Below are 23,346 nucleotides of genomic sequence, written 5' to 3'. Positions count from 1 at the left end.
CTGTATTCAGCTCTTTTCCCAAACCAGCTGTGAGTCTGCTTCCAGTGCATTTCATTTTTTCCCTTGAGGAAGAAAAACAAAACAAAACAAAACAGAAAACAAGGTCTTGTTGTGGTTTCTGGGCTGCGTCCTGCTTGCACCTGACACTTCCTCCTGGATCTCAGCAGAGTTGCTGGAAACGCTGGGCCCCAGCCGGAATCCCTACAGCTGGCAAGGCATTTCCCGGCCAAGCTGCATCCTTTACCTGCTGGGTTTCCTCTCTGAGGCAGAGAATGGGAGGAAATTCTTTTGAGGCCACTGGCCCTGTGCCATTCAGGAGGCTGATGCTTCTGTCCCATCTCACACAACAGGCCTTGTTTGTCGGTTTACACACTGGTATACATTGATGCAAAGGATGGCTGGACCAGGGTTGTTCAAAGCCTGGATACACACAGCCTGGGTACACACATCGCTGGCACCAATATGGAGTTGTACTGAATTGGGCTGTTGTGCAGCCAGTGTCACAATGGGTGGCAATTCCTTGTGCCTATCCATTGCACAGTTGTTACACTGCTCTCACAACCCTTGTGCAACCTCCTAGAAAGCCTAAATGAGTAAATTTTACTGGCGACATGAAAAAAGTAACTACATGGCCAGTTACTCTGCTGCTTGCAAAAGGCCCTTGCCACCCCTCAACCTGGCAAAGTCATGTCTTAAAGGTAACTTTATGTTTCACTTGTTAGCTCCAAGCTCTGTAATAAGGATAAGTTACCTATTGGGGTTTAGCCAAAGAGGAAAATTCAACTGTGCTGCAATGAATAAAGCTAATGTATTTGGAACAAGAAGAGATGGAGGATAACTTCATTTTCATCCTCATCTATGAGCCAAATATCCAGATACTGTTGAAATGAATTAGCTGAAGGGATGTCATCTTCCAGATACTGATACAGAAAGAATTGGCTGATCTAGCGTGTAAAAGCCATTTTATCTTCTTTAATTGAGGGAAACGGGTGTGTTTTCTCCCTTTGATAGAATGAGTCACGCTGGATTAATTTTATTTTCGTTCCTCTTTGCTGCCTGTTGTTGGTCTCATCCGAGTGATAAATACTGTTTCCAAAGCAGCACGGCCAGCTTGGATCAATGAACCCAGCCAGACCAAATCGATGGTCCAGCAATCTTGCCGCCGACCCAAACTATCACCGAGAGACAACGGCAGGAGAGTTAAGGGTCAAACCCTGGCTGTGGTTCTGTTCCCAGGCATCTAAATTATACATTATATACTCCCTTTGCTGTGGGTCAATGCTCTGCGTTAAACATATTGCACAGTGTTGCCATCAGGGCAGGAGTTTGGGACACAAGTCTAGTTCTGCATTCAACAGGTAAGAAGGTCTGTAAATGCAACAAGGCTTATTATTGTTATTGTCATCATTGTTTGTAGGGTTTTCTTGGCCAATTTGATGCAGAGGAGATTAGCCATTGCCTTCCTCTTGGGCCAAGAGAGCTTGACTTGCCCAAGGTGGGTTTCCATAGCTAAGCGTTGACTCAAACCCTGGTTTCCAAGAGATCAAGCCCCTAACCACCAAACCATCATAGCTTGCAGACTTAGGACAACTTTATCCTAGGATTTTCTTGGTGGCATTTAACAGAGTTGCCATTGTCTTCTTCTAACACAGTGTGACTTGCTTAAAGTCACATTAGAGGATTTCCATGGCTGAGTAGAGATTTGAACCTTGGTTTCCTAGATGTCTGCTCCAGCATTCAACCACTACATTTGCAAATCTGATATTTTGAAGTAAGGGAATGCACATTAGCATCTCAAGAAGGGAAACCTCAGAAGGCCATTAAACTGAAAGCCTAAAATAACCTCACCTAACAACACTGCTGTGTAAACTAGAAGCTGCTTGGGGCAAGAATCAGCTTCTCTGGCCTGCAGAACAAAGCAGCAGATGCACTGCTTAGGTGCAACAGAAGCAAACAGGAGTATTGCAGTTGCAATGGAAAAAAGATGCCTCCACATTGTGGACCTTTCCTCTAGAGCAGTGATTACCAAACTCTGGCTTTTCCAGGTGCTTTGGACTTCAACTCCCAGAATCCCAGACCATTGGCCCAAATGGAGGGTTCTGGGAGCTAAAGTCCAAAACACCTGGAGAACCAGAGTTTGGGAATCACTGCTCTTGTATCCATGGCACTCCACTAATACTTTTGTCTCTCCCATGGAGCTGTTCAAGAAGACCCAAGAGTGGTCCATGGCAGAATTATTTCCCATCTTATAAAGGAATTCAGGCAGTGCAACTGTCTGATCTCTCATTGCTTGGTTGAGATCCCAACACATTCGTATTTCTAAGGCGTTATCCAAAGTCTTGAATCGATTGGGGTGGGTGGGCAGGCTTCATTACTTTGGATAGTTAAATCTGGGCTAAAATCCAGAGTGGATTTACCATCCCACTGCCATACAAGCCCTCAAGTCTCTGTGTTCAGCTGTGCACCAATTTACCCATTCAGGGTACATTTCATGTTGCTGACAATATGTGAGCTTTAATCCAGGAAAATTGCTACCATGGGGGATTCGGGTTTTTTCTCTCTCCCAAAAAAGAACTGCCACAGGCTTAACACGATTGCCTCTCTGGAATCATGGCATTATTTTTCTCCGTGCCCTGAATAAAAATAAGCTCCAGCTAGAACCCATCTGGCACCAGCAGCCCTTGCTAGACCGCCTGCACTTTTAAAGAACATTTCTGTGGGAGTGCAGCTGGGATCTCAGATTCGCAGGGAACCCAAGTCCTTGGCGTCGCATGGTGGCCTTCCTGGAGGAATGGAACCTCTCCAAGACAGGGAAAAGAAACAGAAGTCTTCCTGGCTTGATGTTGCTCTTGCACATCTGTCTCGGTCTGTGCATATCTAGTACCTTCCATGCTACTTTGGAGTTACTATCCCTCATCCATTCTGTTTCTGCAGATAATTTAGACAACCTTGTTGTTGTTGTGCAACTTCAAGGCATTCCCAACTTATGGAAACTTTGTCTGCAGCAGAGTTTTCTTGTGGAAGAAAGGCATTTATATCCAATTTCCCTTTAGGACTGACAAGAAGCGAGCCCAGTTTCTTTTGCAAAGGAGAAGCTGGTGTGAATGGACTATGAAGATGCCACTTATCTTATCTCATATATATATATATGTTTTTATTTTATAGTTCATCATTCTTATATTTTGAAATTGCATTAGATATGTAAGGAGGGAGAGGAAGGGTTTTTTATATATATTGTATGAATTTATTAGAGCTGTATTATATTTTGTCTATGAATTGGATTTTATCATTGTATTGTATTGTATTGTGATTGTAAGACGCCTCAATCCTACGGTAAGAGGCGGGATATAAATAAAAATCATCATCATCACCACCACCACCATCATCTCCTTTTCCTATGGATGGGTTGAATGGTGGGCATGGTCCCCAGTTCCTCTCCCTTTCCAAAGCCCCATTAAACTGGCATCCCGCTCTTCCCTGTTGCTATTGCTGTGACTGGCATATCAGTTTTTCCCAGGCCGCAAGAGTTGTGGTTGCAGCTTGCGATGTGCTGTTGTTTAAGGCTAAAAAATTGAAATGCCATCCCTTGCTTGCTTGTGATGAAGAGGAGGGGTTCTCCTGCATAGTCCTCCTTGAAATACACAGGAATGGAAATGGAGCAAGGAGTGCTGAAATGATGATGTGGATGATGGGGGCGGAGAAGGTGTGTGTGTGGGGGACACACACATGTGTGCGTGAAATGATGGGCTAGGATGGGGAGAGGGAGATGATTCAGTCCCTGAGCCAAATCACGGAGACTTGTCACTTAGCAACCCTGCAGCACTAGGATGCCCAATGTGGGTTGCATTGCTGAAAGCATCTAAATTAAGTCTGGATCAAAGAGAATTTGGGGTTTAGTTGGCAGCATGATTTCAGGGACCTTGCTGGCAAAAGGATGGGAGGAACAGAGGACTCCTGAGTGGGTGGGAAATTGGTTAAATACACACACAGAGAAAAGACATTTCAAGCAAGATTAGCCCAGTCCCTTTGGATCAGGGGTGGGCAATCTGCGGCCCGGTGCTTTTTGGATTATAGCAAAGCCTTTGATTGTGTCAATTGTGAAAAAGTGTAGGTCGCTCTAAGAGAAAGGGGTGCGCCACAACATTCGGTTGTCCTGAGGCTCAATCTGTACTCAGGACAAGAGGCCGCTGAAAGGGCAGAATGTGGAGGAACAGAACGGTTTCCAGTTGGCAAAGGAGTCAAGGCGCTTCATTTTATTACCCTATCTGCTTAATTTAGACAGAGAACATACCAAAAAGAAAGCTATATTAGATTCAGAGGAAGAGGTCTGAAAAGTGGAGGAAAGAAATCCAACACTTAAGAAATGTAGATGACACTGGACTGCTGGCAGAAAAGAGCCGGACTAGGAACGACTATTAAGGGAAGTCAAGGAAAGGCAAAAACTGAAACTAAAAATAACAGCCACAGATTAATGACCACAAAATAAAAACCACAACTTTAAAGAGAATGAAGAAGGCCTTATCTCAGTTGTACAGTAATGGCTTTGCATCTAGCCTTCAGTCTTTGGCATTCAGCTTGGGTTTAATCTTTGGCACCTCCAGTTATAAAACAATCATTAGCACATAGCTGTGTTCACAATGCACTGTAACATCCGTTTGATAACGCTTTAACCACCTTGATACCTTCCTATGGTATCCTAGGATTGTAGTTTGATGGGGTATTCAGAATACTCTAGCAAATTCTCTTGAATTAAAGCATTAGAGCAGAGAATTCTAAATGCCCCATGAAACCATAAATCCCAGGGATCCATGAGGTGGAGCCACGGCAGTTAAAGTGCTAAAATGGTATAGTGTGAATGTGTCCAAAGACTCTATTCCCAAGAAGTGGCACAAGACCAGATAAATGCTTAGCTCCCCATACCGTACCTGTTCCCCAAACCCTGGATTCAATGTAGTTGTTTTTATTTGCATAAACTTAATCTTATCCTGGTATGGGGAAGCCCCCTGCTATGTGGATGATAGGATGTTTTATACTGGTTACTGCTCCATCTTTGGAGTATTGTCAACTCTGATTGGTAGCCATGACCTTCCAAGGTTTCCTTTAGACAGGATCCTTTTCCTAGCTCTAGCTGGAGATTCCTGCTATTCCCTGCTGGTCTCCCATCCAAGTACTAACTAAGCCTGATTCGGTTTATCTTACAGAGTTTACATGTTCAGGATCATACAGTTCGTTTCTTCCAGATTTGCATACTGCATACATGCATGCATGCATATATATGTATAATTTTCAAGTCTTTTCTGTCCAAAATATTGAACCAACTTGTTCATTTTGGTGTATCCTCATTGAAAATGAACTGAAAATTAGATTTTCATCCATCCTATAAAAGCTTTGGTGTCTTTCCTTAGATCACCTGCCCCATCTGCTGGCCAAATAAGAAAAGATCATTGGCACTGGCTTGTTGTGGAAGAAAATACAGTTGGCTTTCTACGGTTTGCAGCTTTGATTATTTGCGGTTTTGGTTCATATGTTCTCTCTAGGAATCTCTCCAGCGCAGCTCTGCCAGGAATTGACCATAGAGGTCCAATGCAAACCCCTGACCTCTTGCCCGTTCCAGAGCTAGATGGTTCAATGGCCTGTATTTATGGCATTTGATAATATGGCAACATCCTAGATTCAAGGGCCTCTTGCGAGGCTAAACATCCACCCTGAACTCCTTGGAAGAAATGGATGACTCAGTTGTCAAACAACATGAGATTGTCTGGTGGCCATTTTCCACATATGCACCCTGACCCATCATGGGCCACAACAGCCCCTCCCAGTGAAACTGAGAGTGACCAGATCATGTTTTTGCAAAGAGGGAAAATAGGTCCTGGGGAAGCGCACCTTTTTTCAAAGAAGACTCATACTGTCTGGAGGATTCTTGAAGCACGATTCTCCAACTTGGGGAGCAGAGGGAACAATGACAACATGGATAGGAGGCTTCAAATGGGTATGTGGTCACCCCCACCCAGCCCCTGTAAATAAATGGACTTTTTCATCTCCATTTCCATGTTCTCTAATTTTTTTTAATCAAGGATCAGTGTAGCATAAGGAGAAAAAGTAAGGTGTGGGTCATGGACGCAGCTTTGAAGCTCACTGCAGTGGTTTTAGGGGTTAATCTATCTGCCTTACTTGTATCACAGAATACAATGGGAACAAGGGATGAGCCCTTTAAGCAAGATATCATGGGGCCTCCCTGGAGAACATCAACATAGGAAAAGGAAGCACTGACATTAAATAAGCAAAGAAAATAAACTCAATTCCTAACGTGTATAGAGGAATGAATTACAATAAAAATCATGTTTGTTTGTTTTTAATTTAAACCATGGTTTCCAAAGAGATCAGAGGAGAGATGCCACACAGAATTCCAAATAAACATGGTGGAAAAGCTGGACAGAACAGTGTGAGGTCAACATGCCAGACTGCAAGGAAGCCATCAGGTTGAAAATAGGTTTTGCTCTCACAGTAGACCCAGTGATGCCCTTTGTCCAGTCCAACCTTCCCGCCAATGCCTCCCAGCCTTTATCTTCCAACAGAACAGGGGCCAAGGCCAGACTGCTTGTCAGCGTCTCAATTTTGGAGTAAAGCTGTCCAACCTAAAATCTCTTCTGGAGAGGAAAGTGCTTTCTGTGATGAACTTTGCAGTGGGCCAGGGAGTGCGTCCATCCCCTCCACATGTCTCACCCTAGCTAAGCCCTGCTTCACTGCCACTGTCTTCATCAAGCTGTGGAGAGTCCTTCTCCATGTCCCCCTTCTCCACAAAGTTGAGGATGCGCCGGTTGGCTTGGATCAAGTATTGCTGCTGTCGGAAATAAACTTTCAGGGCTCCCTTGATGGCCACAAAAGCAATGCCACCCTGCCAGGGGGAGAAAAGGACATGTAAGCCAGGGCTGGGTGATGTTAGGGGGCCTGGGGTAGCATTGTCATTGTCCCTGAACCCACTATGGGCTAACACCAGTTCCTCCCAAAGGAAGCTAGAAATGCTCAGATGGTTACTCATATTTCTTTTTCTTCAAAAATCCAGAATTTGGGTTACATGGCAGCATGCTTGTTTTAGAAGGGAACTGTTGTTTCCACAGCTTCTGCAGGTGCAATTCTGTTTTTGGGAGGCTTTCCCCCCCAAATAGGGGTAGTTTCAGGTCTCTGGAGCCCACAGTCAGCTCATGTGTTGTGCATCCCACATACAAACAAAGCACAGACCCAAATAATCTCCCAAATCAAAATCACCTTTCTTCTCCTCACACCCATGAAGTGAACCCTGGAGAGGCAGAGACCCAATATTACTGGGGAGAAGGAGAGAAGGTCAACCCAGTCCTCCATATCTTTGTAAAGAATCCAGATGTCACCAAGACATCTGCCTGTGAGAAGAGTGTTGTTACCTGGGCCATTACTTGACCCAAATGTTGCAGCCACTTGATCTGCCTTCTTCGCCAATCTCATTACTCACCAAGATGGTGCGTTGGAGGCTGGAGTTTACTCTGCGGAACATCACCCGGCCGACTAGATTGGCAATGGAAGGGAAAACCAGGGCTCCACACAGAGTGCGTGAGATGGAGAGATGGTCACTCTGGTAGCGCGATTCAGCCAGCGGGACCTGTGGAACGGGACGGCTGACTCCTGGGAGGATGGAAAGTGAGTTGAGAAAAAGAAAATCCTAACTCTGTGGGAGTTCAAAGAATAGGTATATAAAATGGCCCCAAGAACTGAACTCATCCTCCTGAGAAATTCTGCTCCCATTTACCGCTTCCTTCCCAAAAGCAAGTTACTAGTCCATAAGATGCCAAAGACATACTTTGAGTGCATGTTGGGGGATTACAATACCAAGAAAAACCTGATGTTTGGGGGCAGGGTTGGGCTGGATAAAGGGTCCAGAGATCTGCAAGGTCTTCAAAATAGGAGGCACTGTGTAAATTTTCTCCTTTTGCATGATCTGACTGGCTGCAAGGCTCATCCTTCCTCAGTGCAAATTTCATATGAGCACCAGCTGGGGTGGGAAATACAGTCCTCTGGGTATTGATGGATTGCAGTCTCCCTCAGCCATGATGCAGGACCACTAAAGGTGAGGGAGGATGAGAGACACAGTCCTGGAACATCTGGAAATTCCCTCCTGAATTAAATAGACATGCAGCCATAACATGCCTACACAACAGAGTGGAGATCCCTGCCTCCCTCTGTGCATCATGCACCAAATGCACATGCCAGGGATTTTAATCTCTGATGCCTCCCAGTGTGTGTGTGTGTTCTGGGTAAAAACACAACCTGGGCAAAGAATGATGTGCAAGGAGAGATGCTCACCAGGCACCAAGGCTTGCAGGGCCTGGAGCTTGCTGGAGTATTTTCGCCAGACCCGTAGCACATAATCTTCCCAGCGGATCATCTTCCCTAGAACCAGCATGACAGGGATGGTTGGCAACCCCATGAGCAAGAAGAGCGGGTCTGCCCTCTCCATCACGTCCAGGCCCTTTTTGTGTCCAACAACCTGCAAAAAGGAGGGGAGGCTCAGTCCTGTTGCCAGCGAAGAGAGCTGGGAGTCTTCTGCTTCCATTACCAAGGACAGAGGAACCACAGTCTGGGATATTTTTGTGGCTTTATGCCAGCATGAGTGCCATTATGCAATGAGTCATGCAAGGCGCATATTCTATTCAGGACATTTGACATTGAATAGAGGTAGATTATGTAAGTGTGGTCCTTAATGGGAGTGAGATTGACTGTTGTGTAGAAATGGAGAGAATATTCACTGTTATTTGTTGTTTCTTGGCCAAAAATTAGTTTCCAGACACTTGGAAAACTCAATAGTGCATAGCGAAAATTTTGGTGACAAGGAGTTAGAAGAAAAAACATGTCAGGAGACATGTTGGGAAAGAACGTGGGGTGCAGAATGAATCACTAAACAAATAAGCAGAGCTTTATCCTTGAGCATCACTGGAAGCCTCCCCAAGTAAACCCCAGTTACCTGCATCACTGTGACAGCCCCATATGTGACGGCCGACCAGTAAAGCGTCCCCACCACAATGCCGGCTGCAGCAAAGGGGCTCACTTTAGATAAAACCCGGTCCACTTGCTGCAAGAAATAGACCAAGGGTCCTATAAAAAGAAGGTTTACAAAATGTCAGACTTGTAGGCATTCTTGTGACTTGAATCTCAGCAATCATCACATTTCTTTCCTGGACGTTTAGGTGCCTTCAGAGACATCGGATATATTTCTATCTTCTAAAAAAGCCTAAGGAACAAATGGAGTGAGAACCCACTCACACTACCTCTCTGTCCCACCCAATTACACACACACACACACACACACCATCTCCGTAGGCTGTATGAAACGAGGGTCCCATAAAAATAGGTCAAGGGCTGCAGGTTTCCCATCTGTATATTAGAAGAAGCCAGGCTTATGGACAGATCAGACTCCGCATGTGCCGCCTGAAAGGAAATCTGAGATACGGCCATATTTTGACCCTTGCTCCCATTGGCTGTGAGGGCTGGGGGATTCTAAGAGATACTCCAAAAAGGTAACTTTTCTAACCTCTGCTTTCCACCTGCCACAGCCAAGCTGAGCCCCAAAACTAGATGTTATAGCCAACTTTTAAACTGTTGATGTTTTGTAATCTGTCCTGAGATCCAGTATTTAATCATCATCTCCAAGTCTGACTGTTGCTGGTCCAACATCCCCTTATGCTCAGCTCCATTGGGTTCCTGGCTGGACAGCTCTCTGGCTGCTCCCCACCAAACACACACTTTGCCTTGGAAGGGTGTCTTTCCTGCTGGACAGCTCCCCAGCCTTTGCCTCTACAACTGAGCACCTGCCCATACTATTCAGTCTCAAGGAAGACCGGGAATGGCCTGGGCAGCCTTGCACTCACCTAGCTTGGGGAAGACAATGTGATACTCGGTGCCACACTGTGGGCAACTCACGCTGCCAGTGCTGTTGCCTTTCTGCTTCTCGTCCAGCCAGCGTTGGAGGCAGGCCTGGTGGATCCATTTGGTGGAGCCTTTGCAGCGGCAGGGGCAGACCCACTCCGCCGACCGGTCGTCGCCCTCGGTGGCAAAACAGACCCAGCAATGCCTGCGAGAGAGAGACAACAACAACCAGACCTTTTTAGAGACAAGAGTAACAGCAAAGACCCAAATCACTGCAAGCATCCGTTGTTACTAATCCTATGTTACCAAAGCTTTCCTTAGTATATCTGGAAGACCCCAAACACCAGGGTCTTCAGAAACAGGCCCAAGGCAGGCGCACCCAGTATGCCCTACTTTTGCCAGACTTCGCCCTGCGTTTCATTTGCTTCAGACGCTTAATCTCAGCGGTTTTTACAAGGGCTGAGTAAAGTAGGTCAGTTTTATCCTTCCTTGTTGGACAGCGGACTGAGATTGGAAGAGGAGAAGAGGAAGAACCGGCAGACAAAGGCCAAAAGGCCAGTTCATGGCATTGGAACCTGGGACTCCCTCATTTCTTGCATTCACTCCCCCCCTTTTTCTTCTTTACTGAGTTTAAGTTTGTTATGAGTTTTATCGTGTTTTAAAACTGATTATAAACATTTTAAATGAGTAGTTCTGGGAGAAAAGCAGCATGCAAACAAAGCAAAGAATGGCTTTCCTCCTTCAGTGCCTCCTTTGCCTTCACTTTTGTCTTTTATCCTTCCTCCTTTCTGCACCTCTTCTCTTTCTCTTTCCTTCCTCTTTCCTCTTCTGTCTCCATCTCCCTTTTCCTTCCTTCTCCTTCCTCCCCATTTCTTCTTGGGTTGTTTTTTAATGTCAACCATTGCTTTCGCCTAATCTATTTGGAAGCCCCCTTTTAAAAAGGAGGAGCCTGCCTGGCAAAGTTGGTTTCAGCGTTATGACTCTTGGGAGACCTGGGTTCGAATCCGGCCCATAGAAACCCAAGCCACACTCTCTCAGCCTCAGAGGGAGGCCGTAACAAAGGCCCCTCTGGCCCAGAAAACTCTATGGCAGGGTCGCCATTAAGTCAGAAACCACTTAAAGACACACAATTAACAGCCACAGGATCACTTTTCTGAGCTGAGGAGGGAGCTACCTCTCAGAGGCCTCTCCAGCGGCCGCCATTTTCCCAAACGACGCTCAGGATTCGAATCCAAGACCTCCTTCCCTTCCTTCAGCGTCTCCAGGCTTCCATAGCTACCCGCGCATGCGCAGCTCTGTCCTCGCGGACCCTCGCGGAGGGCACCAAAGCGCTCCAAGCCCGCCGCGGTGACGCCACTTCCGGTTACTGCGCGTCAAGCCGGAAGCGAAAGGGGAGCGCCCTCTTGGACAAAATGGCGGCCTCGCGCAGCATGCTGGGATTTGTAGTGGATCCAGGTGGCGCTTGGAATGCGCTTCTAGAGAGCTTTTAGGCCTCGCTGGACTACAAAGACCAGCGCCACTAGGGAAACCATGGTAAGTTTAAAGGTTTTTAATGGTAGTTAATTGTTTTTTTAATGTACTTTTAATTAAACCTTTTAAATGGGATTTTAAGTATTTATTTTTATACAAATTTTATTGAATTTTAAAAAACAAAACATATATATATATATAAAATCCATATCATAATTAAAACACACCCAAGTATATATACTTTTTCCCTTTATGCGTCTCTCTTGTATTTTAATTAAATACAATTTTTAATTTTCAGATGAAGAAAGGGAAAAATACTTGAATGTGTTTTAATTATTGTTGGAATTTAATTTGAATTTAATTAAATGCTATGGTGGTTTTTGTGTGGTCAAATACTCTCCAATGATTCCCTATGGACAAGTGTGTTCCTATATTTCCCTATAGGCAAATATTCCCCCATAGATATATATCTATATCTATATATCACCAAACTACAAACCCCAGATCCCACATCATGGACCCAGGGAAGTTAAAGCGATGTCAAACTGCCTTATCCCCGCAGTGCGGATGGAATCATAAATAACAACAAGAACAACCCTCCATTTCCTAAAAGGCTGTCAAGAAAACAAGGCCTCTGGCCCTTTAAGAGCCGACCTATGACATCATCACCCCTCCCTTCCCTCCTCGACGTGAATTCTCAACCAACCTTAATGCGGAAAGCCCGCCCCCTGATCAACCAAAGGGCCAATGAGATGCGCGGCTGTCAAACAAGGCAAGACCTGATTGGCTGTCGCTGAGGCGAGGCGCCGCCTTATCCTCGGCGGCGACGTGGAGGTGGGTTAGGCTGCGCTGGGTGTTGGTGGTGGATACCGGGCCTGAGCGGAAAGCCAAGTCAGTCGGAGGAGTCGGTCGTTGGGAGAGGCCCAGCGGCTCCGGCCATGGAGTCCTACGACATCATCGCCAACCAGCCCGTCGTCATTGACAACGTAAGCAGCCGCGCCCGAGAGACCGAGGCAGAGGCCGGGTGGGGCCTGGCTCCTCTCCCCAACAGCTCTCCTCCTCCTCCTCCTCCTCCTCCTCCGGGAAGGAAGGGCTCCTCGCTGGCCAAGGAGGGAGAGACAGCCATCGGATTAGATACATAGATACATACATACATACATACATATATATATATGTTATATGTTATATGTGTACACACACACACATATATGCGCATTTTATATATCTATATATATGTGCGTATATATCTGTATCTATATACGTGTGTGTGTGTGTATATATCTGTTTGTGTGTGTGCCTGCCTTCATGTCTGAGGCCCAAAACACACTGCAGAAATAATCCGCTTTGAGACCACTTTAACTGCCCTGGTTCAGTGCTAAGGAATTCTGGGAACTGTAGTTTTCTGAGCTATTTGGCCTTCACTTTCAGAGGGGACCACAATACACTACATTTCACATCAATGTATATGTGTGTGTGCGCGTGCAAATACATGCACACATATATATGCACACATGTGTGTGTACTGTATTTGCATGCGTATGTATATCTACACACACACACATAAATAAATAATAATAATAATAAATTTTTTATTTTTATACCGCCCTTCCATAGATCAGGGCGGTTCACAGCAAATATCAATAAAACAATTAAGAATACATAAAAACACCCCTCTCTCACTGACCCCTCCCCCCTGGTAAAAAGCCACCACAGCGGCAAGATAGTCCTCCGCAGTTCTGGGGAGCTTCTTCCCAGGTGACATGGGGGGGGGGGGGGCAGCGGCAGAAGTAGTCCTCCATGTACTGAATGTATATTTATGCACATATGTATGTATACACACATATATGTGTATATATATATATATATATGCAGTATATACATATATATATATATGTGTGTGTGTGTGTGTATATATATATATGAACAAATATGTGTATATATAAACACATATATATGTGTACTGTGTATGAATATGTCAATATATATATATATATACACACACATGGACATATATGCATGCACACACATATTTGTATATGTATATATATATATATATATACACACACATATTTGTATATCTACATCTATAGATATTTGTGTGTGTGTGTGTGTATATATATATATGCATATTTGTCTGTATGTGTATACATATATACACACACACATATATATGCATGTGTGTATATATGTGTGCATATGTATATTTGGTTATATCTATAGCTATACACACACACACACCTATATATATATATATATACACACACAGTTGAAGTGGTCTGAAACTGGATTACTTCACCCGTGTGGTTTAAAAATGGTAGTTCTAACATGATAAGCTGTGTAATTGTGTGTTAATAGCACAACTGTGATTTAAAGGGTGCTGAGTTCACTATGAAGCAGTACAGAAACATAAAGTGCTCTTGCTGAGGTGTGTCTGTGGTTTTTGAACCAGAATGGAGCTGTGTTTTGAGAGAAGGCAGGATTAGAAGTAAAATGTTACCCATGATAGCCTCCATTGATAAACCCATCTCCAGCGCATGGACAGTGAGACTTTGGCTGCATCTGGGTTGCTGACAACATTGCTGTTTGCCGCTGCTTTAGCTGCCTTGGCTCCATCCTCTGGGATCCTGGGAATTGTAGGTTATTTTGGCACCAGAGAAGGCTAAATATCCCCCTAAACGACAGTCCCTATTTCCGAAGCAACTGGCTGATTCCAACTGGCGGCTGTCAAGACCAGGCGGCCAAGAGGCGGATGGCCTTCCAGCCATGTTCACAGAACGGTCATTCCCTTGTCAAGGGATGCTCTGTCTCTCTGTTTCCAAGAGAGAGAGGCCTGGTCTTGGAGTATCCATGAATGCCGAATCACAAGGTCTGGGTGGGGAAACTGTCCATGTTTGTCCCAGGGCTGAAGAACCAGAAGAAGGCTGATCTTGTGACCGACTGAAAGTCTGTGATGGATCCCATTCTTGGCTTGGCTTCTGGTGCCATGGGCAGTTCTTCCTTTCCATTCCCTCTGCTTTCTCATCCGTTTTCCTGCAATGTACTCATGATGTTTATGGGTTTTATTACATGAGGAGATGGACTAGCAGCCACTCTTTATAGCCTGCAACTTCCAGAATTCCCCAGTGAAGATGGATTCTGTTATCCAAAAAGTAACATTTCCAAGCCCTGGTTTCGTCAGGCACTAGCTGGCAGTGGGTCTCCTAAATGCATGTTCAGCAGAAGTCCTTCCCAGCCAGGGCTTCTGTCGGGGCTCAGGCACAGCATATTCCTTCAGTTGGAAATGCTGTGGATTGAACTTGGACAAGTTTACAGTGTCCTGCAAAGAACATATGATACAGTGGCTGTATGCTCTTTTGCTTATGTTAATGTGGTGTCATCTGGTAGAATAGGAATTGTGTGGTACATGTCTGCTCCTACGGTGTTTTGTAAATAAGTATGTTTCCCTTCAGTCTGCAGAGGCTTGGTTTATAGTAGAGGCTTGACTGGCAAAATCACTCGCCTGGCAAAGTGGAAGGAAATTCTTAATGCCAGTTTTAAAGTGGTGCCTGAATCTCAGTCAGCATCTCATGGCTGGCAATGTGTTCTGCGTGGAGAAGTCTTTTGCCTCTCTATTAACTATTTTATTTCTTCATTTAGGGTTCAGGAGTGGTTAAGGCTGGCTTTGCTGGAGACCAGATCCCAAAATACTGCTTCCCAAACTAGTAAGTATTACTGCAAAAAGCATTACTAGTCCTATTAGTGTGGAAGGCATTAGAGACTAGATGTATTGAACCATTTTTTTAAAAAATGGGAGATTATGTTATGACAGTTTTCAGATGATCCTTTCCTTGTGGACTGATAACCTCTCTCTTTTTGCCTTCTAGTGTGGGCCGTCCAAAGCATGTGCGGGTTATGGCTGGTGCTCTTGAAGGAGATCTCTTTATTGGACCTAAAGCAGAGGTACCTTCTACGCTGCCATGTGATGTGGGAGCTAATTTGCTCCTTTGGGGGGTATATTTTTGCAGCATGTGGCCCAGGCATCTAGAGGGCACTCATCCCTAGCGCACTCATGATGGGGGATTCCCATCCTCAAGCCCTGGAGTGGGGAAGAGGATCCTGCAGGCCAGAACTGACCCACTCCTGGAAGTGGGGACAGCCATAGTTCTTCTGTTGAGCTGTATTTTGTTGGCTTGGTGGGAAAAATACATTGGTAAAAAAATGACACCTGGCCCTATTCACTGAGAGAGTGAACTTCACAAAGACTGGCCCCCAGGTAGAAAAAGGGGCCCACCCTGACATAAAGGAGGAGATGAGAGGCCTTGCTAACTTGCTTTTACTCTTGCCCCATGCTGAATGAGTTGGTCTTTGCTGTCACATTTCGAGTAAGAAGGCCAGATCTGGATTTCCTGAGCACTTACAGCTCTGTTAGAGTGCCTCTATGTCACTGGTGGAAACAGCAGTTGGTTTGGCTTTTCTATCTCTAAATAGGCATATTGCCTGTGCTAAAGAACTACAGACTTGTAAATAGTCTGTACAAGCCTACAGAGCAGCCGGCACACCTTTATGGATTGTGCATGTTTATTTTAAAGTAAATGCTATACTAAAATCAGAAGAGGACCCCTAAAGTGGTGCGATTTAAGCACTCTGGCGTGGAGAGCCTGCAGGCTCTTTCCTCCCAAAGTGCAGGGACTGGCAACATATTTGCACCCACTGACAATATCTTTCTTTCTTTACTGGAAACTCACCATAGCCAATAGCTTATGGATTACCACAGACCACTACGTTTGAGTAGAACCATTTTAAGAGTAGGAGGGACTCTGCTTCCTCTTCCCTGCTGAAAACATAGTGTGTCTCTTGGACTTTTGTGATGACACATTGGGCCTCTTGGTGAGAGATCCCCAGTGCCTTTTCAAGGACTTAACTGCTCTGCTAGTTGTCCAGTGTTTATGGGTCCCCCTTCTCTTAGGTCCAGATTTGGATTTGTGACACCATGGCAATAGATTTCCTTCATTGTGTCATGCAGGAGCACAGAGGGTTGTTATCCATCCGGTATCCCATGGAGCATGGCATTGTCAAAGACTGGAATGACATGGAGAGGATTTGGCAATATGTTTATTCTAAAGACCAGCTGCAAACATTCTCAGAAGAGGTAAAAGTTGGAAGAGTTCTGCTTTTTGTCCTCCTTTAGACATTTGACTTACAATACCTTCTAACAGTTCTATTAGAGACTCTCCTAGTGGGAAAATTCTCAGGAGTAAGCCTTAAACAACCTGCTTTGAACACTGAGACCATCGGGGTGGGCAACCTGTGATCCTCCAGTTATTGCTGTACGTACTGCAGAACTCATCAGTCTTCACTGTTAGTATATGTTGGCTAGGGCTGCTGGGAGTTGGAGTCCAGTAACATCTGAAGAGCCATTAGTAGCCCACCTCTGTTCTAGGGCTTGCTTGGATCATTGCTGTGCCTATTTCAGTTGAGACATGAAAGACTTTCAATGGCTCCTGCCCACTGCTGTAATAAAAGTTTGGTCTGTAAGCTGTTTGTCTTCCACTTTGCTCCTGGAGAAAAGAAAGTGTTGTGGAAAGGTTAACTAAGGTGCTTCCTTTAGCGTTGGGATGTTTGTGTTACTTTGTTTAACTATTTAAGTTATAAAGTTCAGTCAGTTTTTAAACAGTAAGTAATAAAATTAAACTCTGGAATTATTACATAGAGTATCTTTTGGGGAGGGGATTTGACACAGCCCAGATTAGGGCAAATGTGCCTGTGACCACTAGGTCATCTAGCTATTTCCGTACTTGATAATGAGCTTCTTGTTTTGTTCCCAGCATCCAGTTCTCCTGACAGAAGCTCCTCTAAACCCCAGCAAAAACAGGGAGAAGGCTGCTGAGGTTTTCTTTGAGACCTTCAATGTTCCTGCTCTTTTCATTTCCATGCAAGCTGTGCTCAGCCTGTGAGTATCCAGATGCTGGAAGGTGGAGGGATGAGACAACCATATTCCTTCCTTCCAATGCTACCCAACAGCCTCTGCTTTGTATGCCATCTTCAAAAGATGTAAAAATATGCTCTGGGGCCTCCTGGGATTTCTCCCCTTATTCTTTGCCTGGTGATGACAAAACAAATCTCGCTGACTTGTATTAGCCTTTCTGTTTCCTACTGACCCTCATCCATTGATGCTGGAAGCTTGTGCCCAAAGCTAACCAATATCCTCCTTGTTGTCTGCCACTCTATTCCAGTTATGCCACAGGTCGCACTACAGGAGTGGTACTGGATGCGGGGGATGGAGTGACACATGCGGTACCCATCTATGAGGGCTTTGCCATGCCCCACTCCATCATGCGGGTAGACATTGCTGGGCGGGATGTTTCTCGCTACCTCCGCCTGTTGCTACGGAAAGAGGGCTATGACTTCCACACTTCAGCTGAGTTTGAAGTGGTCAAGACAATAAAGGAGGTGAGGTCAGGGTTGTTGGGTGGATGTTTTGGGCTGGGAGTGGCCCTGGACCCAGAGCCAGCTTGCTTTTTGTATGGCTAGCATTTGGGGCTAATGACTAACACACTGGACCAAGGCTTTGGAGCACAGGAATTCTAACCCCAAGTGGCCACTAACTTGCTATTTGAGCACCTCTGCCTCAAACTGGAGCAGTAGTTTGCCAGTGGATTTAGAAAGTTTCTTGTGAACCTGAAAAAGGATATCAGTGAGCAGAGACTTGGCCTCTTACTCACTAACTTGGTTTAAGTCAGCCACTGTGAAAAGAGGAGAACACAACACCCGAGTTTCATCTTGGAAATGTTTAAAGCAACTAGCTGCATGGTTTCCATAAACCAAGAAGCTGTGGAGGTCTGCAAAGAACAAGCAGTTCTTGGCGCAGCATTGTTCAGGAACTGTTAAAGCTGTCTTGGCATGTACTGCTGATATAGAAGGGACCAGATGTCTTGCATGATACTGTTGCAGCATTTGCAAGAGATGATGAGCTTCAGCAGGAGGAACAGTGCGTTGTGGCCTAGTGTCCCATTAGCATTTCTGGGGATCAGGGTGGTAGGACTGCTAGGGACTTTCCTTGTGGTTTGTTTCTATTACCTGTTCCCCTCACGTGGCGTCTTCCTTGTTGCAGAGAGCTTGCTACTTGTCTATCAACCCTCAGAAGGATGAAGCCTTGGAGACAGAGAAGGTGCAGTACACACTGCCTGACGGAAGCACTTTAGATGTAAGTCCCTGAACTGGAAAATGGGTCCTTCTTCTTGGAGGTGGCAGCAAGAACCTGGAAGGTTGGGGGTTTGTCCCATTGCACCTTCCATAGATTTCCAAAGAAGCTTTGTGACAAGAATGTGGTTGATCCAGACCTCCCAGTCATCCAGAGCTGTTCATAGTTACTGTATGGCAAAAGAAGCTCTAATGACTTGTGACAACTGTAGCTCACTGGCTTGTGAGCGATCACGGGGTCCAGCCAGAATTTAATGACCAACCAGGCCCCACTAAATGCTGTGGGTTTTCTTGCAGGTCGGTCCCTCACGGTTCCGAGCCCCTGAGCTGCTCTTCCAGCCAGACCTAATAGGCGACGAAAGCGAAGGGATCCATGAAGTGCTAGCATTCGCCATCCAGAAATCTGACATGGACCTGAGGCGGACGCTGTTTGGGAACATTGTCCTGTCTGGGGGGTCAACGCTTTTTAAAGGTATGGTGCTTCTTAGAGTAACTTGTTTGCATTCTAAGATGTAGTGAGACCTTTTATACCATGGGCCAATTTTCTTTCTAGGAGAACCTTCTGGATTTCCAAACCCTATGGGTTAATTCTTGCTAGGGCCATAGAGAATAATTACCAGTGGTATTTTTTCTGATACTCTTTTGAGGTAGACTTGGGCCCTTATATCTGCAAAGACTGTCATACCACAGAGCTGTGAGCCTTTTCTACAGTCATCAGTCACCACAGAAGTAGTACTGATATCTGTGTCCGGCCTCACTTTTTTGTTTTGTGTGGAAAGCTTTGAAGTATTCAAACATTTGATGCGACTGATCTGATGTTTTCCTACTTCAGCTCAAAGCTAAACTATCTCTGAAGATCTTGGCTGACATCCTACATCAGGAAATAGAATAGCACTGTGTTTGAACTAGTTTAGCATCTTTCTTTCTCTTCTCTTAAGGTTTTGGGGACCGGTTGCTCAGTGAAGTGAAGAAACTTGCTCCAAAGGATGTCAAGATTAAGGTGAGGAATTAAGAGAGGAATTTCAGGGTCCTGCTCTAAATTCAAATGTATGCATAAAGCTAGGCTTATATATTCACACCATAAACAGAAGCCTGGAGATGATTGAGGTGGGCCTCTCTCTTACACAGGAATACTGTACTTTGTAATTGTATGTTTCCACAAAAAATTGGGCTTCACAAGTCATGGAGGCAGCTTTGGTCTCTTTTGTCTTCTCACTACTGTGTGACTTTTGTAGAAAAACAATGAAACTGCAAATGCAGTGTACTAGCAGGCTGTGTATATATACCTGCTGTCAAGGCCCTGTCTCTTAAGTGATGTTTTCTTCCTTTTGTAGATCTCTGCTCCTCAAGAGAGGTTATACTCCACGTGGATTGGGTAAGAGCATTCCCAGAGGAAAAGGAGAATAGTATTCTTAGCCTGTTGGGCTTCCCAGCTGAATCTCCAGTGGGGCACAGTTGAGTCAATGCACTCATCCTGGCTTGTGCTGGGCTCCCTGGCAAAACCAAGGGTGGTTGGTTATCTGCATATGAGTGGCTTTTCTCATCACAGAGACACTTTGGGTTCAACCACAAACAGAGATTAGATGGCCACCTTTCAGGTCTCCATGGCTGGGGATCCAACTAGATGGTCCTTGTGGCCTATTCACACTGTGTGAATAAGGGTTGAGGAGGTGGGGACTAATTCTTCTCCTTGGGCTTAAAATGTTCTTGACTAGGCTTCAGACTATCTCAACCTGCAGAGCTTGGGAAGAGATGGTGGGTATTTATGATGTGGAGGACCCCAGGTTGGGGAATTTGGTCTAGATAGGCTGCCTTCCGCTGACTATGAGGCAAATCCCTTTATTGGAAGTGGGTTTTGGTTTGCCATGCCGAGAACAGATATGAGCCTGCTTGTGTGTTTTAGAGCATTTAATCCAATGGTGGCAATTGTGCAGGTGTTGCATTGCTGGTGCCAGCTATCATAGCTAACATAGACAGTGTTGAAGTTCTGGACAGCCAAAGGTTCCCCAATCGTGATTTATTCTATTGGCAATGTGTGTTTTTTATCCTCCTGGCCTTTCTTGGCTCCCTGACCCTCTTCTTTTCCACTCTCAACAGTGGCTCTATTTTGGCCTCCTTGGACACATTCAAGAAGATGTGGGTGTCCAAGAAGGAGTACGAAGAAGACGGTTCCCGGGCCATTCATCGGAAGACCTTCTAGGGCAGGGGCCAGGGGTGGTGGCGGTGGCAAAGCAGCAGAAGCAGCCTGTGTCTGTGGGCGACTCATCCAGGTCCTGTCTTTTCTCTCTTAACCCTTTCTCGTCCAGGGCTGCTTCTCCCTCCCTGCTGGTTGGGGCCTCTTCCTGCCTTCCTCTTCCTCCAGGGCCTCACGCTTTCCTGTCTTAGTGCCCTGTCCGATGCATGTTGCTATCACACGCACACCCCTTTAGAAGGGAGGCGCGGTTATATTTTTGAGGCCTTGGTTGCAGTGGAGGACGGTAGCGGCCCCAGCCGAAAAGGAAACTCCAAGCTCCATTCTGCCTTCTGATCTGTTCCATAGTGAGGCTGCTGCTTTAACCTGGTCCTTGTCATGCCTACGCATGGATTGAAAGGCTGCTTTCAGGTGGAAGCTGCCATGTGCCTCTGTCTGTCCTGCCCTGTGAGGCGGGACAGAAGCCTGTGAGCTCTCTGGGTTGTTGGAAGAAATCTTGAATGTTTGCATCTCGCCTGACTGCCCCTTCCCTTTCTCAAGAGGAACAAAGCCTGGGGCAGCTGTCTGCCCCCCTAAATAACAGGGGAATATGATATGTGATCCCCTTCCACTGTCAGGGTTGAAAATCCACCTGGCTTTTGTAGGCAGGAAGGTATTGGCAAGTATTCTTCAGCCTGCCTAATAGAGAGGCCCTGTTCCTTGAAAGCAGCCAGTGCCAAGCTGTTCCAGGGAGAAATGAGCTGTTTCCTCACCCACAAACCTGCTCACTATTCTCTCCAGGAAGCACTTCCTTTCCCCCACTAAAAGTAAAATGGTGAAGGATAGGGTCATAGCAAGGCAGTTTTCAGGATCTCTAGGTGGGAGAGGTGTGTCCTGGTAAACAGGGCAGGGAGTGTTTCTTAAAAATGTCCTCTAGCTTGTCCTGTTTCAGGAGAGCAGTGTTAGCATGATACTTAACCAGGACCCTGTGAGACTTGTTTGGAGGAAGGAAGGCTTCAGCTGTGGCAGGCTTCTGGAGCTGGGGTACCTGCCGCATGGCATTGCCAGTGGGTAAGGTAGAGGCAGCTGTGTTGGTTGTAGGAGCGCTTGCTGAGTCAGAGATGTGCATGCTCCCAGGATCCAGGTTCCCTGGATCTGTCCTGTTTTGAGAATGGTGGCTTCAAAGAATAAGAGTTGAGAACTGGCTGTTAACTAGGACTGAATCCAAGGGTTTGGATGGTCACATCTAAGGGGCATTTGGAGGAGAGGGGCTGAAGCTCTGCCTCCTTGCATCTCTTAAGGTGCCTTTTCCCAGCTTGGCTCTTTTGAAAACTTGAGTGGGTTGTCCTCCTTAATGTCCAGTTTAGCTCATGGTTCCTTGTTTGGCATGGGTTTTTCTTAGTGGCTGCCCCTTTTGTTGGACTGGCCTTCTGTGATGCAAAGTTGCCAACCATTCCTCCACTCTTTCCTCTCCTTTGTTCATCACCATCTCTGGAAATGAATAGCATTGTCCCAAGTGGCAGGTTCTGTCTCTGAACACTAATGCCCCTCACAAAGAAATAATTAAAAATCCACCAGGCTTTGGTAGGCAGACAGAAAAACCAAGCAGGATAGGTCAAAGCCCACTGGGGTCTTCCTGGCAGCCAAAGAACACAGCAGCTGAGAGGCTGGAACGGTATCTCTTCACTCCAGAAACATCTGCAGAGATGGTGGTCTCATCCTTGGACTGGAAAGGGTTAAATCTTTTTATTTTTATGGAAATTAATTAATTTAAAAGGAACCCCTGCCGGGGGTGAGGTCTGTGGCTCCACTCCCTCGAAGCGTATATGTATATTGGCTTCTCCATGTTATCCACCTACAGTAATCTATACCAAACGGAGTCAAGAGTGCCCCTGCCCCTCGCAAAAAAGAAACCACCTCTCTGGGTTGCAATGTACAATAATTTAACACAGTTGCCTGTATTTTTATTTTGTAAATTCATTATATTATAAATTAACAGCCAGTGGCTTTGCATGTGTCTGCGACTGTTCTGTCGGTGTTCGAGGGAGCACTGTTGTCTTTACTGGTAATGATGGCTACAAGGATAGGGGTAAGGGTCTTGTAGGCTCCAAATATTGCACTTAGCGAAAGGTGGGAAGCTTGTATCCCTCCAGGTCTTGTTGGATTGCACCTCTCCTCATCCCTTACTATTGACTATGCTTCCTAGGAGTTGCTGTCCACCAACATCTGAAAGGGAGCAAGTCATGCACCTTCTGCACGAAGCAAAGTACACACTTGGAACGCATTTGCACAGATTAGCATTCTTCTTCACTATGTTAGCTGTCAGAATGCCATGGTTTTTAAAAAATGTAATGTGTTTGGGGTAAGCATCAAGGCAAAGGGAAGGAGGTGGGTGTACTAAATGAATAAAATGGTACCATAAAAAGGCCATAATGCTGTTTGCAATATTTAACTTTGCGGAGAACGTAAGAATGCTACAACAACAAAGGTATATGGACTTTCATCCACTCCCCACAGTGGTCAATTAAACACTGCTGGAAAATCCACAAGCGGCACAGGAGCCCTAACCTACTCTTCTCCAGCAACTGGTACCTATGGAGAGCAGGGGTGGGCAACATGGGATTCTCCACAGG

The 23,346-nt window shown here is 45.6% G+C and overlaps 2 protein-coding genes across 2 annotated transcripts; one reads left to right on the top strand and one right to left on the bottom strand.

The window, feature by feature from the left end:
• Nucleotides 1-6,336: 6,336 nt before the first annotated feature.
• LOC149306719 (E3 ubiquitin-protein ligase MARCHF5-like) lies at nucleotides 6,337-11,258 on the bottom strand. Its single transcript, XM_089538154.1, has 6 exons — nucleotides 11,069-11,258; nucleotides 9,897-10,099; nucleotides 8,993-9,123; nucleotides 8,335-8,518; nucleotides 7,487-7,656; nucleotides 6,337-6,895 (listed from the first exon to the last, which is right to left on the bottom strand). Exons 1-6 carry the CDS (start codon nucleotides 11,095-11,097, stop codon nucleotides 6,725-6,727), a joined length of 888 nt encoding a protein of 295 aa, XP_089394280.1. The 5' UTR covers nucleotides 11,098-11,258; the 3' UTR covers nucleotides 6,337-6,724.
• Nucleotides 11,259-12,193: 935 nt separating this feature from the next.
• Nucleotides 12,194-22,720, top strand: ACTR1B (actin related protein 1B). The gene is made up of 11 exons (XM_089537441.1): nucleotides 12,194-12,350; nucleotides 15,001-15,065; nucleotides 15,228-15,303; nucleotides 16,367-16,492; nucleotides 17,169-17,293; nucleotides 17,577-17,793; nucleotides 18,455-18,547; nucleotides 18,841-19,015; nucleotides 19,482-19,543; nucleotides 19,878-19,918; nucleotides 20,641-22,720. Exons 1-11 carry the CDS (start codon nucleotides 12,303-12,305, stop codon nucleotides 20,741-20,743), a joined length of 1,131 nt encoding a protein of 376 aa, XP_089393567.1. The 5' UTR covers nucleotides 12,194-12,302; the 3' UTR covers nucleotides 20,744-22,720.
• Nucleotides 22,721-23,346: the final 626 nt, after the last annotated feature.

Source organism: Sceloporus occidentalis, unplaced genomic scaffold (genome assembly GCF_023333645.1).
Source record: "Sceloporus occidentalis isolate IW3139 unplaced genomic scaffold, rSceOcc1.0.p SCAF_9, whole genome shotgun sequence".
In the NCBI taxonomy this organism is placed as follows: Eukaryota; Metazoa; Chordata; class Lepidosauria; order Squamata; family Phrynosomatidae; genus Sceloporus; species Sceloporus occidentalis.
This window is presented reverse-complemented; position numbering and strand designations above follow the sequence as displayed.

What these genes read in the sequence shown, in the direction of transcription:
- ACTR1B (XM_089537441.1), top strand. Translation starts at nt 12,303, where the DNA reads ATGGAGTCCTACGACATCATCGCCAACCAGCCCGTCGTCATTGACAAC. An exon ending in CTGACGGAAGCACTTTAGAT is followed by an intron (nt 18,548 to 18,840) that starts GTAAGTCCCTGA and finishes GTTTTCTTGCAG; the next exon opens with GTCGGTCCCTCACGGTTCCG. An exon ending in TTATACTCCACGTGGATTGG is followed by an intron (nt 19,919 to 20,640) that starts GTAAGAGCATTC and finishes CACTCTCAACAG; the next exon opens with TGGCTCTATTTTGGCCTCCT.
- LOC149306719 (XM_089538154.1), bottom strand. Translation starts at nt 11,097, where the DNA reads ATGGCGGCCGCTGGAGAGGCCTCTGAGAG. An exon ending in CCTGCAAGCCTTGGTGCCTG is followed by an intron (nt 7,657 to 8,334) that starts GTGAGCATCTCT and finishes CCATCCTCCCAG; the next exon opens with GAGTCAGCCGTCCCGTTCCA. An exon ending in GCCTCCAACGCACCATCTTG is followed by an intron (nt 6,896 to 7,486) that starts GTGAGTAATGAG and finishes TCCCCCTGGCAG; the next exon opens with GGTGGCATTGCTTTTGTGGC.